Genomic DNA, 16,412 nt, shown 5'->3' on the forward strand with positions numbered 1-16,412 from the left:
ACATATATATGGTGAGTATACATAGAAGATTTTGATGACTTTGATGTAGTAAGTGATGGCAAAGAAAAAAAAAGAAAAGAAAAAGAGGTAGGCTAATCTTGTATTGAAAATGAAAGCTTGCACTGTTTCTCAAGTATTAAAAGAAACAAGGGAACGATTCAGTGTGTTTCCTGGATCCTTTATGACAAAAGTCCGGTGGGATGAGATTGGATAGAAGGATGAATATCTGAATCAGTGGCAAGAGTAGTCATAATGATAAGATCAAGGGTCCATCAAAGTATTTTATCATATAATTCCTTTATTTGCATTTATCAATGTGCATATTCTTAAGGGAAATTGAAACATGGAACAGAAAATATATGCTACAATCCTCATGGATGATATTAAGATTATTAGAGAATCAACTGAATTATGAAAGTTCAAAACTTCTATGGGATAATCTCAACTAATTCAAAATCAATAAAGAAAAATGAAAATAACAATCACCAATAATATGAACCGTTTTTTCTCTTACACAGTCATAAATAGGGATTTTTTTCTTTCCATAGCTAATGTGTATTGACATTTTTCACCCCTTTGCAATGATATTCAATTTCAATTATTGTTGTTCACTAAATGTTCCAAGATTTAAGTTGTTTGTATTCTTCTAGAAATGTTGTTTTTGTATTTTAAAGCTTTTATTACTGTACCTTTTAGAGCCATCCAAGGCATTAACATTTGCTCCATTCTTTAGGAGAAATTCTGCCATTTCACAGTTCTTTCCTCTAACTGCAAAAAACAGTGGCGTAAGGCCTTCCTGCAAAGTTACAAGAAAGATGTTGTTATATTAAGTAAGCTTACTATATTTACTGTAATTCAATTTATGACATTATATGAACGTCTTGTGAATTTGCCCATGAAGTGATAAGAAAACATGGCACTTAATGACGTAGAAAAAATAACAACAAAGTTCATATGGAAAAACAAAAGGTCAAGAATTTCAAGGGAATTAATGAAAAAAAATCAAATGATGGTGGCTTAGCTGTACCAGATCTAAAATTATATTATAGAGCAGCAGTTACCAAAACTATTTGGTATTGGCTAAGGAATAGATTAGTTGATCAGTGGAATAGATTGGGTTCAAGGGATAAAACAGTCAACAAATATAGCAACCTAGTCTTTGACAAACTCAAAGATCCCAGCTTTTGGGATAAGAACTTACTGTTTGATAAAAATTGCTGGGAAAATTGGAAACTAATATGGCAGAAACTAGGCATTGATCCATACTTAACACCGTACACCAAGATAAGGTCAAAATGGGTTCATGACCTAGGCATAAAGAATGAAATTATTAATAAATTAGAGGAACATAGGATAGTTTACCTCTCAGACCTGTGGAAGGGAAGGTCTTTATGACCAAAGCAGAACTAGAGATCATTACTGATCACAAAATAGAAAATTTCGATTCTACCAAACTGAAAAGTTTTGTACAAACAAAACTAATGCAGACAAGATTAGAAGGGAAGCAATAAACTGGGAAAATATTTTTACAGTCAAAGGTTCTGATAAAGGCCTCATTTCCAAAATATATAGAAAATTAACTCTAATTTATAAAAAATCAAGCCATTCTCCAATTGAAAAATGGTCAAAGGATATGAACAGACAATTCTCAGATGAAGAAATTGAAACTATTTCTAGTCATATGAAAAAAGATGCTCCAAGTCATTATTAATCAGAGAAATGCAAATTAAGACAACTCTAAGATACCACTACACACCTGTCAGATTGGCTAAGATGACAGGAAAAAATAATGATGATTGTTGGAGGGGAAAACTAGGACATTGATGCATTGTTGGTGGAGTGTGAACGAATCCAACCATTTTGAGAGTAGTTTGGAACTATGCTCAAAAAGTTATCAAACTGTGCATACCCTTTGATCCAACAGTGTTACTACTGGGATTATATCCCAAAGAGATTATAAAGAAGGAAAGGGACCTGTATGTGCACGAATGTTTGTGGCAGCCCTTTTTGTAGTGGCTAGAAACTGGAAACTGAATGGATGTCCATCAGTTGGAGAATGGCTGAATAAATTGTGGTATATGAAAATTATGGAATATTACCATTCTGTAAGAAATGACCAACAGGATGATTTCAGAAAGGCCTGGAGAGACTTACACGAACTGATGCTGAGTGAAATGAGCAGGACCAGGAGATCATTATATACTTCAACAACAATACTAGATGATGACCAGTTCTGATGGATCAGGCCATCCTCAGCAACGAGATCAACCAAATCATTTCTAATGGAGCAGTAATGAACTGAACTAGCTATACCAGAAAAAGAACTCTGGGAGATGACTAAAAACCATTACATTGAATTCCCAATCCCTATATTTATACACACCTGCATTTTTGATTTCCTTCACAAGCTAATTGTACAATAATTCAGAGTCTGATTCTTTTTGTACAGCAAAATAATGTTTTGGTCATGTATACTTATTAATGTATCTAAGTTATATTTTAATATATTTAACATCTACTGGTCATCCTGCCATTTAGGGAGGGGTGGGGGTAAGAGGTGAAAAATTGGAACAAGATGTTTGGCAATTGTTAATGCTGTAAAAGTTACCCATGTATATATCCTGTAAATAAAAGGCTATTAAATTTAAAAAAAAAAAAAAAGAAAGCATGGCACAATGGAACATTGGAGTGAGAAGACTAAAGCATAAATCTTATTTCTATTAGTTAATGCCTATGTGATCACAAAGCAAATTATTTTAGCTCTCTGGGCCATAAGTTTCCTTATATGTAAAATGATAAAATGAAATTAGATATCTTTTGGATTCTTTCTAGCTATTAATATGTAATTAGAAGATAGAAATTCAGAATTTATAAAAGATCAGTTCATATTATTTCATGAGTATCTTCCTTTCTTGCCAGATTATTGTCCAATTTATTTCCAAACTTATTTCCTCAAAACTCTATTAAGGTAAAGCTATATCCTGGCTGGGTTTGAAGCAGACTAGTTATTTTTACCCATTCTCCTCAGATACAAACAAACTCAACAACAACAACAACAACAGAAAATAAAACAATTTTAAAAAGTCTTGCCCTGAGTAAGTGAAACCTGGAAGAAAATCAGTCACCTAGCATTTTCCCTCTCTTACCACCCTCCTAATATATTCCTTGTTTTTCCTCTCCCAAGTGGCAATGACAAAGAATTAAGCCTTTACTTAAAAAATCAGGAGTCATTCAGCAGTTCTAGAAGGAAAAATGTGTAGTCATTAGGATAAGGAAAACATGTATTTAATTTTTTCCTGTGAAAATTCTGTCTCTGGGTAGTTAGATTTAGCAGGAACAAATTTCAAAAGGTTTTTCCTAAAATAGATTATGGCATTTCTTCATGACAAATTCACATTGCAAAGTTCTAAATATAGAAAAGCATTGTAGATAATATCTGGTAGTACTAGTTTATTCTGGGGAGCAGACCTAATATATCATGCAAAGAAGATTCTGGAGAGATGGATGTGACAGAATAGTCAGCTAACTAGTAACAAAGTCAGTGAGACCTAGATTCAGGGCCTTCAGCTGACACTCATATGCTGACTGGGTGACCCTGCAGTACTCCAGGACTCTCCCTAACATTGGGTTTCTTAACTTTTTCTTTGTCATGGACTCTCTTTTTAGAATGTTTTTAAATGACTAAAATACATAGAAAATAAACAAAACCAATTACATTGAAATGAGCATAAAAGTAATGTAGTCTTTTTAAAGTTAATGAATCCCAGTGGAAGAATCCATACTGTAAGATTAAAACATAGAGCAAGCGCTGAGCTAAATTAGTGAAGGGAATTTCCTTCTTAGGAGTTCCACTGTGAATGAAACTTGTTCCAGTGTCATGTGTACTCTCCATCTTGCTCTGCATCCTACATTAGAAAATTCTGAAGACTAATGAACTTTGACTACAGAATAACTTTATTTTCATTAAAAAATGCTTGCATAAATAAATGAATTATTAAATATGTACATTGGACACTGATTTTTTAGCTGATAATCTATTATACAAGATTATTTGTTTCTACCTTGTTTTTTGCTTCAATATCAGCTTTATAGTGAAGCAGTTTTGCTGCTAGGTCTATTCCCAGAAAATAGGAAACATAGTGAAGAGCATTGTTGCTTCCATCCCCAATATTAGGGTCTGCACCATGTTGAAGCAAGATAGTTGCACACTCCTCCTCCTCACACTGTATTGCCTGTCAGCATTGTGGGGAATAGAGAGAGATAAGGTGAAGAATTTATAGGAATGAATTCTTTTTCTGTATTTTATTATTTCTATGTCTCTGTGACCTGCATAAGTATGTTGTGTGCAAGCCAATATTTACTTAAAACTACATATATTTACTTCACCAGAAATGATGACATTTATCCTTGTTCAATGTTATCAGTATTTATATTATTAAATGCTATCAGCTCAGTAATCTGAAGTTTGAAGGTATGATTGATGATTCCTCTTGGAATCAGTGAAACAAAGCATTCCGTTCTAATCTGCCTTTGGCACCAAAGTTTAACATTCAATTAGGGGAGAGGGCATCTATTTCTCAATGATCCCCAACCTATGATTTAATCCTTTGTAACCAAACCTATAAAAACTGTATATCTTTCCTAAATCTTTAGCCCTTCTACTGTGAGCTTTCTCTCTTTCCCTTCTCACAGTGGAATTGCTCATTCTCATGAGAATTTATTAATAAATAACTTTTCTGCTTTCTACTGAGTGATCTCTGAGTAATGATTTTGGGTAAGGGTCTTCTACATCCCTCGCAGCATAATATATACAAATAAGTAATAATGTAATGTAAAATTGAATATATTCAAACATAATTAGTGATATTTAAATAAGTTATTTACTAACTTTTGATTTTCTTAATCAAAGACAGAAATCCAAATCCATTTGAACAGCATGGTTAACTAATGCGTACCTTCATGAAAGGTGTTCGATGGTCTGTGTCCAACAAATTCAGGTCACATTTTCTCTCTATTAAGAGAGATACAACATCTGGATGTCCATTAGCACAGGCCAGATGAAGACATGTTCTACAGAGATAAGAGAGCAATATGATTCTTTGATAATATATTACAGCAATCAATATTGTACCATTTTTAGGATAATTTTTAATTGGTTAATTAAATTAATAATGCATTATTCTTATACCTAATTGTAAATAATTTCCAAAATAAATGGACACTAATGTCACCTAAATAAATACAAAATATGCATTAACTCTCATTGCTGGATATGATACACTAAATCGCTAGTGCAGGAGAAATATCTAGCAGGTAGATGTAGATTTCACTACAGATTAGCATGGGAATTTTGCTCAGGTTCTGACCTGGACTGCTTCACCTCTCCTGAGGTAACTTGCTGGCTCCTTGTACTTTGGGATTACCCATACTAAATAAAGCCAAATAGAGGAGAGACACTACTGGCATGGCCCACTACAACCCAGAACTCATGAGCTCAAGAGATCTGCCAGCCTCAACCTCCCTGTAACTGGGAGTATAGGTGGGCTTCACCCTGCTTGGTAGTTAAGTCTAATAACTTTTTCCATCCGCAACTACAAAATATTTAGTGAAGCAGCTGCCTCATAAAAAACCTTTATATATTTGTGTATTGTATCTTTGCAGAAGCACATGTACACACTCACTGAAATGCAGCATTGCATAGTTGAAGTGGCTCTAGGATGACACAGGCTGTTCCAGCAAGGTAAACATTTTGGCACTTCTGCCATGGTGGAAAGGGTTTGCAGTAAGGGCCTGGTATGTCTGTTGTCCATGGACCAATCTAACTAAGATCATAAAGATATTACCAGGTTGGTCAAGGGAGGATAAACTTTTTATTGATGATATATTTCAAAGTCCATCTTTGTTGCTTAGTCATCTCAGTCCTGTTCGACTCTTTGTCTCCTCATGTTGAGTTTTCTTGGTAAAGATACTAGAATAGTTCACCATTTCCTTCCCCAACTCATTTTACATATGATGAAACTGAGGCAAACAAGATTGAGAGTCTTGCCCAGAGCCACACAGCTAGTATCTGATACCAGATTTGAACTCCATAAAAATGAGTCTACCTGACTCCAAGCCCAGCATTTTATTCATTGAAAAACCTCCTGCTGATAGCTGACCTTCTACACCAAGTTGTAAAGAAGTTGTGTTATGTGTTGGTGGAGGAAATATCCATAACAACAAAATCATGTATTACTGAAATAATGAATGTTCATATAAATTTTCATTTTTTCTTGTTTTTCAGAACTCCCCTTTTGCCTTTTCCTTCTGGCCTTCTTCCAGAGTGTCTAAGATAGTCAGAAGGAAAGAGATTTCTTCCTCCCCCATCCTGCTAGCTGCAATGGTGACATGCTTGGATGTATCTTGATAAGAAGGAAAGCTCGCATCTATTATGCGTCTACTATGTCTCAGAGACTGTGTTCAGAATTTTACAAATATTTTATCTTTTGATCTTTGGGAAGTACTTATTAGCATCCTCATACTTGAAGACACTGAAGAAACTGATAAACAAATTTGCTCAGGGTCATATAATTAGAAAGTATATATGAATCCAGGTCTTTCTAGTAATTAGTATTTAGCAAAAATATAAATGAGTTCTTAAATCAATAATCAAACAAAACAGAAAAAATAACACATTTGCATATCTAAAAAAAGCTAACTGCTAATGATTTTCAAGTTTAGAAAAGGGGGAGATGAAATGAAGCCTTTTATTATTGAGAATATGAAGGGAACTTTTTAAGAAGTGAGATTTGTTAATTCAGTTTACACTACTAATTTTATCTTTCTTAATCCAGATGTAGTCCTTGTTTTACTCAAAAAAGGGATAAGCAAAATTAAAGGAAGACAGGATAAAATGATATTACAGGGAAGGAGTTGGCAGAAAGAGTAATGGAATTTTTAAAAGGTGTTTATATTTGTGAAATTGCTTAAGCAGGTAACTGAGTAATGAGGAATAAAGGAAGCAAAGCAGCAAAAAATTCTCATAATAGAGGAAAAGAGGGTAAAAAAGAAAAAATGCTTGATAACCCAGCATACTAACTGAGTGACACCAGGTTGGGAGGGCAATCTAGTTACTCTGCAATTTAGGGGATAATATAACCATAAAAGTAGAGGGGAGAGGGGAAGAATCTGAGACAGTTTTCAATTAATTAACAAGCAGCAGATGGTTAGAAATGCAATGCTCATCATTTCAAGTAATTATCCATATTAAATATAGTTAAACTTCAAACTGGTGGATAATTAGTGACATTCTGTTTAGGCTCATTTGGCATGGGTTCTCTGATCACTACTAAACACATTTAAAAGTATCTCAACCTTAAAAAAGTGACTAACATTTTCTTTGAATTGTCATAATTGTGTGGCTAGAGGATTTTTGTTTTTCTTTAGTTTTAGGAAAAAGAAACATTTTAAACCAAGAGTTACTTGCTATCATTTCCATGATTCTTACCATATTTAAATAAATCTTAATAACCATATCAAAAACTTTGTCTACACAGATTTGTTTTATCTATATATTCTGAAAGTAATTCAACTGCACATCAGCATATCTATTAGAAGAAGGCCTTTTGCTTGTCATTTCAGAGAGCCAATACCTCTGTTACTTTAACTTATAGGGCTGTTCTCACTTATCCACACCTACTGTGGCTTTGTAAATGTTAAGCCAGGTACATCGATGGATGGCTGTATGTGCAGAAGTACCATGCCAATACCTTTATTTCTTGGCTTTTAGGATAAGGAAAAATATTAAGAAAAAAATCAAAATATAGTCTTTTTTAATTTTGAAAGCTAATGAATGATTGATATTGGAAATGACATGAAAAAATAAGTTTAAATCAGGACGAGGCTTCATTGTTTCTAAGAACACAATTACTTGCATATTTTCACCAATTAAACAATATAAAATTCAATTTGGACAGATGAATAACGTACTTTGAACCATCAAATTTCCAGACAGGATTCCACAGATTTTCAGTATTTAATAAAAAAGTCTTTTGAAAAATACATATGGAATTTAACTTCCTTATGTATAATTTTTATGACTCATGGTAAAATAGTCTCTTGCATATATTGTTTCATAAAATCAAGAGAGGCAGCACAGTAGGTAGACAGAAGACGATCCTGGAAGTTTGCAGACCTACTAGGTCTTACATATTACATACACTGGCTATGTAGGACCTCGGCAAATCAGTTAACCTCTCACTGATCAACACAATTTTCTAAAATTTAAAGTTACAGAGAAGATACTACCTGCAGAGAAGATAGTGACCTGAAGTCAAGGGAATTCCCACTTATCAATAAAACTACCTAAACAGTTTACATTCCATGAGAAACTCTTACACTTTTCATTGGACAGCTGCTGAGAGAGTAATGAAGCTGATTCTATAAACTAAACATGAAAAAAAAATCTCCTTACATTAGTCATAACTTCATCCCTATTTTACTTCTTTGTATGGAAATCATGCTAAAAATCTTAACTTTAAAATATAGATTAAAAAACCTATTTTCAAAAAATTAGGATTGTTGGAGTGTAGGAGAAATACTTATAGAAATTATTTAAAGAAAAATAAATTGAAGAGATGATAAGCCTTTGAATATATGTCATCCATAAAAAAATACTTTGAGCAAGTTATAGGTTGAGCTGCATTTTCTAAGATTACTAGTGTTTCCCTTCCACTCTATACTGTGTACAATGGATTGGCCTGTTGTGTCCAGTGGTTTGGCTGACAGAGTAAAGATGGAGTGAGCAGACACTGCCCATCCTAGCACAAGACACTTCTACTTCCAGACTCCAGGTATTTTACTAGATGTCTCTCCCTCCCTCTCCCCCACTCATGGAATTCTCTTCTCTTGCCTTCATTTCTTGTTCAGCTCTGGCTAAAATGCTAACTTCTACAAGAAGCTTTTCCCAATCCGCCTTAAAACTGATGTCTTCCTCTGTTGATTATTTCTAGTTTATCCTTCATGGAGTATCGTGTTTGTACTTAGCTATTTTCATGTGATCTTCTCCATTGAAACATAAGTGCTCTGACAGCAGGACCCGTCTTTGACCATTGTTTGTAATTCCAAGATCTTAGCAGAGTGTCGGTTACATAGTAAACTTTTAATAAGTATTTCCCCACACATAGCACTCCATCTTCTGACACTAAGTTTACTTGCTGTCTCCATGCCTGGGATGCTCCACACTTCCACCTCCTGATTTCAGCAAAACTTTTGCCTTCTATCAGAAGCCTTTAGTCACCTCCTTTAAACCTAGTGCTGTCCCTCTGACACTACTCCCACTTCAGCTTGTATGTATCTAGTTTATACATAGGTATTTGCACCCATGTGTTAGCTTACAATCTCTCTTTTCCAAAGCATTGTACTTCAATATACAGGTTATCACTCCCTCAAACATACTCATTTCATTTCCTCATTTCATATGATCTACTTCATCCTATTTCAGCCAGATAGAGATAGACCTTTGACTGTGAAGACCAAGTCAGCACCCTGGATATCTTAGAATCAGCCAGAAACAGGACAAGCAAAAGTTCTTGGTCTTTATTCTTGGTCTTTAGGGGTAGGAGTGAATTGGATGGACAAAGGATCTCCACGACGTCTCCTCTTTGTCTTCCACCCAGAAGTGACCCTGGCTAGCTTACTCCACCCCCTACCCTCCTACAGTTCTCTGTATACACCAATTATCAAGCCAGCACAGAATAGTGGGAAGGACCATTTTCCAAGCATATGCTTATAGAGTATTGTCCAATCAGTAATTAGCTTTAAGTGTTTGGTTGTCTAACCACAGTGCATTAACTGTTTCAACCCTTTACATCTGACCACCCACAAATGCAGCACTGCCATGCTTTCAAACCGTCAAGTTTCTCTTATCTGATCACAGTCTATTGTTGTTCCATCTCTTCCTTTGCTTTGCAAACTTAAAATTCTGTTTTTCAGCCAGACCATGATTTCTAATCCAAGGCCATCACTCCTGCATTAGCTACATTCTTCTCCTTTCTGCTTCTTGACTCCTTGGTGAACCATTCAGTATAGTTGTTTAACCCTCCATTGCCTTCCTTTCCATCTATTGCTCATGTATCGTGTTGCCAACACTGTCCTAAGGCTCAGCCTTTCTATGTACATGCTGTCAACGAGACTAGAGGAAATCATGACACTGTGCTTACTAGGGCCACTGCAAATTTATGTCACATGACCTCAATTGGGGTCTAACTGATCCAAGGCAGTCCTTTCATATTATACTTCCCTAAACAATTCATTATGCTACTTATCACAACAGCTCTTCCAAACCTTTTCATCTCTTCTCAAATTTCCCATAGTACACATTATGCTGCACCTTTTCAGCTAAAAATTTTGGCTTATATTTACTGGGGGGAAAAACCATGCCATTTCCTGAAATCTCCCTCTTTTGCCCTCCTCCTCACTTAATTCATGTATAAATGCCTTCTATATTTTCCCTTCACCTATCTCACATGAAGAGGTAGCCCTTTTCTTGCCAATGAAAATGTTTCTACATATACTATACAAGAGATAGCATTCTATCTTACCTGTATCATTTGTCTTCTCACTTATCTTCAGTCTTTCACTACATCCTGGCTATTTCCCTGCTGCCTACAAACATGCCCATATCTTCTCCCCCAATCCCCAAAGAAACTTTACTTGATCAATCCATCCCCACTATCATCCCACATCTCTCCAGTCTTTTGTAGCTAAATGCCATGAGAGAGGTCTTGACAAGAGGTGTCTCCATTTCCTCTCCTGTCATTTTCTTTTAACATTCATGTTCTTTCTTCTAAATTCTTCATAGATGTTAATGGATCCTTAAATACCAAATCTAATTTGTCTTTTCTCAATTCTCTTTTTGCCTCTCTGAAGCCTTTCAAACTGCAACCTTTTTCTTTTTGATAGTCCCTTCTCTCTAGTCGTTTTTTTTTTTTTAAACACTACTCTCTTTCCTGGTTCTCTTCCCAAATATCAATTCCTCTGCTTTTTGATGCTGCGTTTTTGATTAAATCCCTTACCTGACTGACCTTTTAGAATGTAGGGGCAATCCCTGCTCCCCCATTCCTTTGTATCAGCTGTAGTGAGTCTTGTGCCTGATACATAGATCTTAATAAAAGCAGTAGTGGTCGGCTTTGAAAATTTTACTCTTCAAGTAAAGATAAAAGGTTGGAGCAAAATCTACTATGCTTCAGGTGAAGTCAAAAAAGCAGGGGTAGCCATCCTGATCTCATATCAAGCAAACACAAAAATTGATCTAATTAAAAGAGATAAGGAAGGGCACTATATCTTGCTAAAGGGTAGCATAGATAATGAAGCAATAGCAATATTAAACATATATGCATCAAGTGGTGTAGCATCTAAATTCTTAAAAGAGAAATTAAGAGAGCTGCAAGAAGAAATAGACAGCAAAACTATAATAGTGGAAGATCTCAACCTTGCACTCTCAGAATTAGATAAATCAAACCACAAAATAAATAAGAAAGAAGTCAAAGAGGTAAATAGAATACTAGAAAAATTAAATATGATAGATCTCTAGAGAAAATGAAATGGAAATTTTTACTCTTCACATACTATGTCCATATTGGGGCATTTAAGTGGCACAATGAATAAGACTTCTGGGCTTGGAGTCAGGAAGACATCTTCCTGAGTTCAAATCTGATGTCAATTATTTACAGTTGTGTGATCCTGGGCAGGTTGTTTAACCCTGTTTGCCTCCATTTCCTCATCTATCAAAATGAGTTGAAGAAGGAAATGGCAAACCATTCCAGTAACTTTGCCAAGAAAATCCCTCACATAGCCTTATGGATAGTTAATCACAGTCGTTTTAGAAAGGTCAACATTTCAGCAGCAAAGATTAGTATTTGCTCCCATGTTGCTACTGATTAAGAATATGCCAGTTGGACCCTGGCTAAAAGCCAAAGGAAGACATTTCCAATTCATTAAAAATGGACAGGCAGGAGGAAGGTGGTGTCGCCAGCTTTTGGGACTTGCTATCCAATCTCTAGGAAGCAAAACCTGACCCTGACCCTGTCCCAGGTGCTGAGGGGGTTTGATTTCCCGGGGATAAATGAGGGTGGGGGACACGGACTCAAGTGGAGGGATTGGGGGACGGGGGATGTCGTGGGCTCCTGGGGTGGGGCCTTCTCCTTCTCTCCTCCTCCCCCAACTTTTGCTCTTACCGCTTCTTTCTATCTACATCGTTTACACCGTTTTTTCCGAGCAGCAGCAGATGCTGCACTTTGAACACATCCCCTAACAATGCAGCCTGATGGATCTTCCCGAGGTCCTTGTTCTGGATCACATATCCTGGGATATAGTTGGACGTTTGGTCCCCAAAGAAATTCGGCAGCTTGATGGACGGGCCAGGTGGAAACTGCTCTTTCTTGCCGAAATCAAAAATCTTCTTCATCCTGGAAGCAGGCTTTAGGGTCGGGAGGGAGAACTCCCAGGAGAGTTCTCTCCCGGCCCCTCAGACTGTTCCGAGGGGAATTAAAGGGGAAATTGAAGGGGAATTAAAATGAGAATTAAAGGGAAAGTAAAAGGGAAAAAAAAGGGGAAATGTCAGTAAGTAGAGGACAGAAGTTTTAAGACCTCTGAGCTCCCAGCAGTTATAACTGATTTAGCCCTAGAGAGGACTGGAACCCTGGTAACCGCAAGAGGGGATCTGAACTGTGCGTATGTTTGTGAGACTCCGGGCTCACGCAGATGCAATAGTCCAGTCACGCACCGGTGAGGGCTCCGGTGCTGGGTACCTTAACTCTCAGCTCCAGGAATCTAGAGCTCCAAGTCGCTCGAGGGGTGGGCGAGCTCCTGTCGCATGCACATATGCATTTTTGATTTCCTTCACAAGCTAATTGTACAATAATTCAGAGTCTGATTCTTTTTGTACAGCAAAATAATGTTCTGGTCATGTATACTTATTGTGTATCTAAGTTATATTTTAATATATTTAACATCTACTGGTCATCCTGACATCTAGGGAGGGTGGGGGGTAAGAGGTGAAAATTGGAACAAGAGGTTTGGCAATTGTTAATGCTGTAAAGTTACCCATGTATAAATCCTGTAAATAAAAGGCTATTAAATTAAAAAAAAAAAAAAAAAAAAACATTACATTGAATTCCCAATCCCTATATTTATGCCCACCTGCATTTTTTATTTCCTTCACAAGCTAATTGTACAATATTTCAGAGTCTGATTCTTTTTGTACAGCAAAATAACGTTTTGGTCATGTATACTTATTGTGTATCTAATTTATATTTTAATGTACTTAACATATACTGGTCATCCTGCCATCTGGGGGAGGGTTTGGGAGGTAAGAGGTGAAAAATTGGAACAAGAGGTTTGGCAATTGTTAATGCTGTAAAGTTACCCATGCATATATCCTGTAAATAAAAGGCTATTAAATAAAAAAAAAAAAGAAAGAAAGAAAGAAAGAAAGTCGCATGTGCCTTCTCCGCCATCTTGGCTCCGCCTCTAGATCTATTTTTTTTTTTAAAAGAAAAAAATATATGACATAAATTTCCATTGTGGGGGGGAGGGAAACAAGTTACAGCCATGTAGAAAATGTCCTGTGTCATTAGTAATTAGAGAAATGAAAAACTGAAATATGTCTGAGGTTGTATCTTATAACCACTACATGGGAAAAGATAAAAAAGAAAAAAATTCTGGAGGAGAAAATGTAGAAATACTTATATTAATGTATCGTTGGTTGAATTATGAATTAGTCTTAACAATTATGGAGAGCAATTTCAGACTTATGCCCCAAAGTATACTTTGTATATGTATATACTTAAATCATGAATACCTTTCACCAAGTGACACATTAAGCCTATATGTGAAAGAGATCAAAAATGAGAAAAAGGACCCATGAATATAAAAATAAAAATAAGAAACACTTTTTTTTTTAAAGTGGGGGACAGGAGGCCAAAAATATCAATGTATTCCTCAATTGGATAGGAGCTGAACAATTATATATAAATAAAGCATAATCCTAATCTGCTCTGATGAAAGCTACTTTCAGAGAAACTTAAGAATTCTTGAGTGATATCAATTTATGTACAGTGAAGAAAGCAGGACCAGGAAAATAATTTATACATTAACAGCAACATTTTGAGGACAAATAATTTTTTACATTTAAAAATATGACCAATGCAATGACCAACTTTGATTTCAGAGTACAATTGACTGAGCAGATACCTCCTTAAAATAGGTGATGAATTAAAAATGTAGAAAATGTAATTTAGAATAAAAAACAGTTATGAATTTTAATTAATCACTAAATTCATGTCTATGGAGTTAATTGTATGAGTTTCTGTAATAGGTTGTATATGTTTAGAATCCTGAATATGAAAGGCTACAATATGGGAGGGAGGGAAATAAGGAAAACAAGTGGTAGATGAATCAATCTGGTCAGGAGATAATTTGCCTAGTACTGGGTGTCTCTGTTGTCAAGTGGTATCTGGTATGAGACTTTCCAAAGGACGTGCGTGGTTCAAGTCAGTCTTCCCCATTGCTATAAATTCTTGAGACTGGGATCTTGCAAGTCAGCATGATTTAATAAAATTTAAATCCACCGTAAAACCCTGCTTTAAAACAATCACAGTTTTAGTTTAGTTTGATTAAACTTTATGAATCAATTGCGTAAATCCCTGCTCTGAATGTTTGATTAATTTTTTACTGAGAAGCCATTGATCATTGTTCATTGGCAACATTAGCTGTGATAACAAATTGAACATGCTTAAAATTAAAATCATGGGCTTCAGTTTCTCTTTATTGCAAATTTTTATCACCACAAAAAAAGATACATTTATGGGCAGAGACAATATGGGAATGAGTTTGGTTTGAGTATGCATGTTTGATATCCCGGTTTTGTTTCTGCTTTTGTTTTGCTTTCAAAAGGGGGAAGTGCTGGGAAGGAAAAAATGAATGCTTATTAACAGAAAAACAAAATAAAATGAAGATTAAAAAAACATTTTGCTTTTGTATAAATTGCTTTCCTGGTTCTGTTCATTTTATCTTCTCTTATTGATGTCTTTAGACTTTTTGTTCCTTTCTAGACTTGCTATTATCACTTTGTTTCTTTGTATTTTAATTTTTTAACAGATTTTATTTCTAAGATATTCTTTTCCTTGAAAATTAAAATGGCCAAAACAAGATAAATTTTGTCTTGAAGCCCACCATTCCTTTTTGCCTTGGTTTGCATTGGTGATAATATTTTCAAAAACAAAGGCAAGGACTATTCTGTTAAACATCTCCAGACTACAAACTGTTCTCTGTCTGGAGAGATAGTAATAGGAACAAGAATTCAAATCCATGAGAACTATGAAGAGTGGTGCTGAGTATAAAACTGATTTCCTCAAGCTTTAATTATTCTGCTTAGGAGAAAATGGAACTTCCCTTACCTTTCTCCTGGCTCCAAGAAGCCTAATATCCACTAGGTCTAGACACAGGAAAGATCTTTTTTTCCAGTGTTCCCCTTCTTTTCTCAGATGCTAACTCTTCCTTTTGTTCTAGCCTGCTGCTACCACCACAACTGCCCATTATTGTAAACACTATAGCCACAGCTCTAGTGGCCTTCCAGAGCCTCATGACCTTCTGAAATGTACAAGGTCACCTGGGTAATTTATCTTGAGGTTTTGATTCAGTGCCCTAGTGACTTTGGAAAAGATAAATCTTCCACAAGTCCCTTACTTTACTTTCCCATGAGTCTTTTTGAAGAGTCCTTATGATTTGACAGCAAAAAGAAAAAGAACATTTGGGGAGGGAGACAGGGAATTGAACTTCCCCACAGATTCTTTAGCCAGGACCATGGGTATACAAATAACACTTAATTAGTATAAACAATGACTTCATTGAAGTTGGTCCGCATATTTACACTATTTGAAGTTATACTTATGTAAAATATGGCCATTGGTTCTAGTCCAATTCAACTAATGTAGTGCAAATCCAATTGATGTATGTGACCAATTCATAAAATTCAGTATTTGCATTAATTGGAATCAAACTAAGCTCTGCCTGGAGAAATAATGGCAAAGAGTTAACATAAATAGACTCAATCAGATGGAGAAACAACTGGAGAAAAGGGCACATACTACAAATGTGTCCCATAAGTAGGAAAACCAAGGAGAAACTTCAAAAGAATGGCTTTATTAAATTTGCCATCCATACAGCTGGATTCAAATCTAGTCCTTTTCATTTATCAGCTGTGTCCCTAGCCAGGAATGGTAACAGTACTTAAGTTGTACTTTAAGTACAACTATTTGTTCTAAATTTGCAGTAATAATAAAGTATATAAAGTGCTATATCAACCATAAAGATATTAGGTATTTGGGAGCTATTCATATCACCAATAATTGTAAGAGGAATTATTTGTCCAT

At 35.5% G+C, this 16,412-nt stretch overlaps 1 protein-coding gene across 2 annotated transcripts; it reads right to left on the bottom strand.

Moving 5' to 3' along the window:
- Positions 1-575: 575 nt before the first annotated feature.
- LOC116420442 (ankyrin repeat domain-containing protein 26-like) lies at positions 576-12,515 on the bottom strand. Of its 2 annotated transcripts, none has more exons than XM_031945313.1 (4): positions 12,216-12,515; positions 4,956-5,070; positions 4,062-4,232; positions 576-796 (listed from the first exon to the last, which is right to left on the bottom strand). In XM_031945313.1, exons 1-4 carry the CDS (start codon positions 12,443-12,445, stop codon positions 647-649), a joined length of 666 nt encoding a protein of 221 aa, XP_031801173.1. In that variant the 5' UTR covers positions 12,446-12,515; the 3' UTR covers positions 576-646. The 2 variants fall into 2 exon arrangements, with proteins under 2 accessions (XP_031801173.1, XP_031801174.1); XM_031945314.1 differs by having other exon boundaries at positions 641-762.
- Positions 12,516-16,412: the final 3,897 nt, after the last annotated feature.

The sequence above is a fragment of the Sarcophilus harrisii genome, unplaced genomic scaffold (assembly GCF_902635505.1).
Source record: "Sarcophilus harrisii unplaced genomic scaffold, mSarHar1.11, whole genome shotgun sequence".
Classification (NCBI taxonomy): Eukaryota; Metazoa; Chordata; class Mammalia; order Dasyuromorphia; family Dasyuridae; genus Sarcophilus; species Sarcophilus harrisii.

Coding starts and splice junctions, on each gene's coding strand:
- LOC116420442 (XM_031945313.1), bottom strand. CDS start 12,445: ATGAAGAAGATTTTTGATTTCGGCAAGAAAGAGCAGTTTCCACCTGGC. Junction 5,071..12,215: donor GATGTAGATAGAAAGAAGCG/GTAAGAGCAAAA, acceptor TTATCTCTGTAG/AACATGTCTTCATCTGGCCT. Junction 4,233..4,955: donor ATCGAACACCTTTCATGAAG/GTACGCATTAGT, acceptor CAATGCTGACAG/GCAATACAGTGTGAGGAGGA.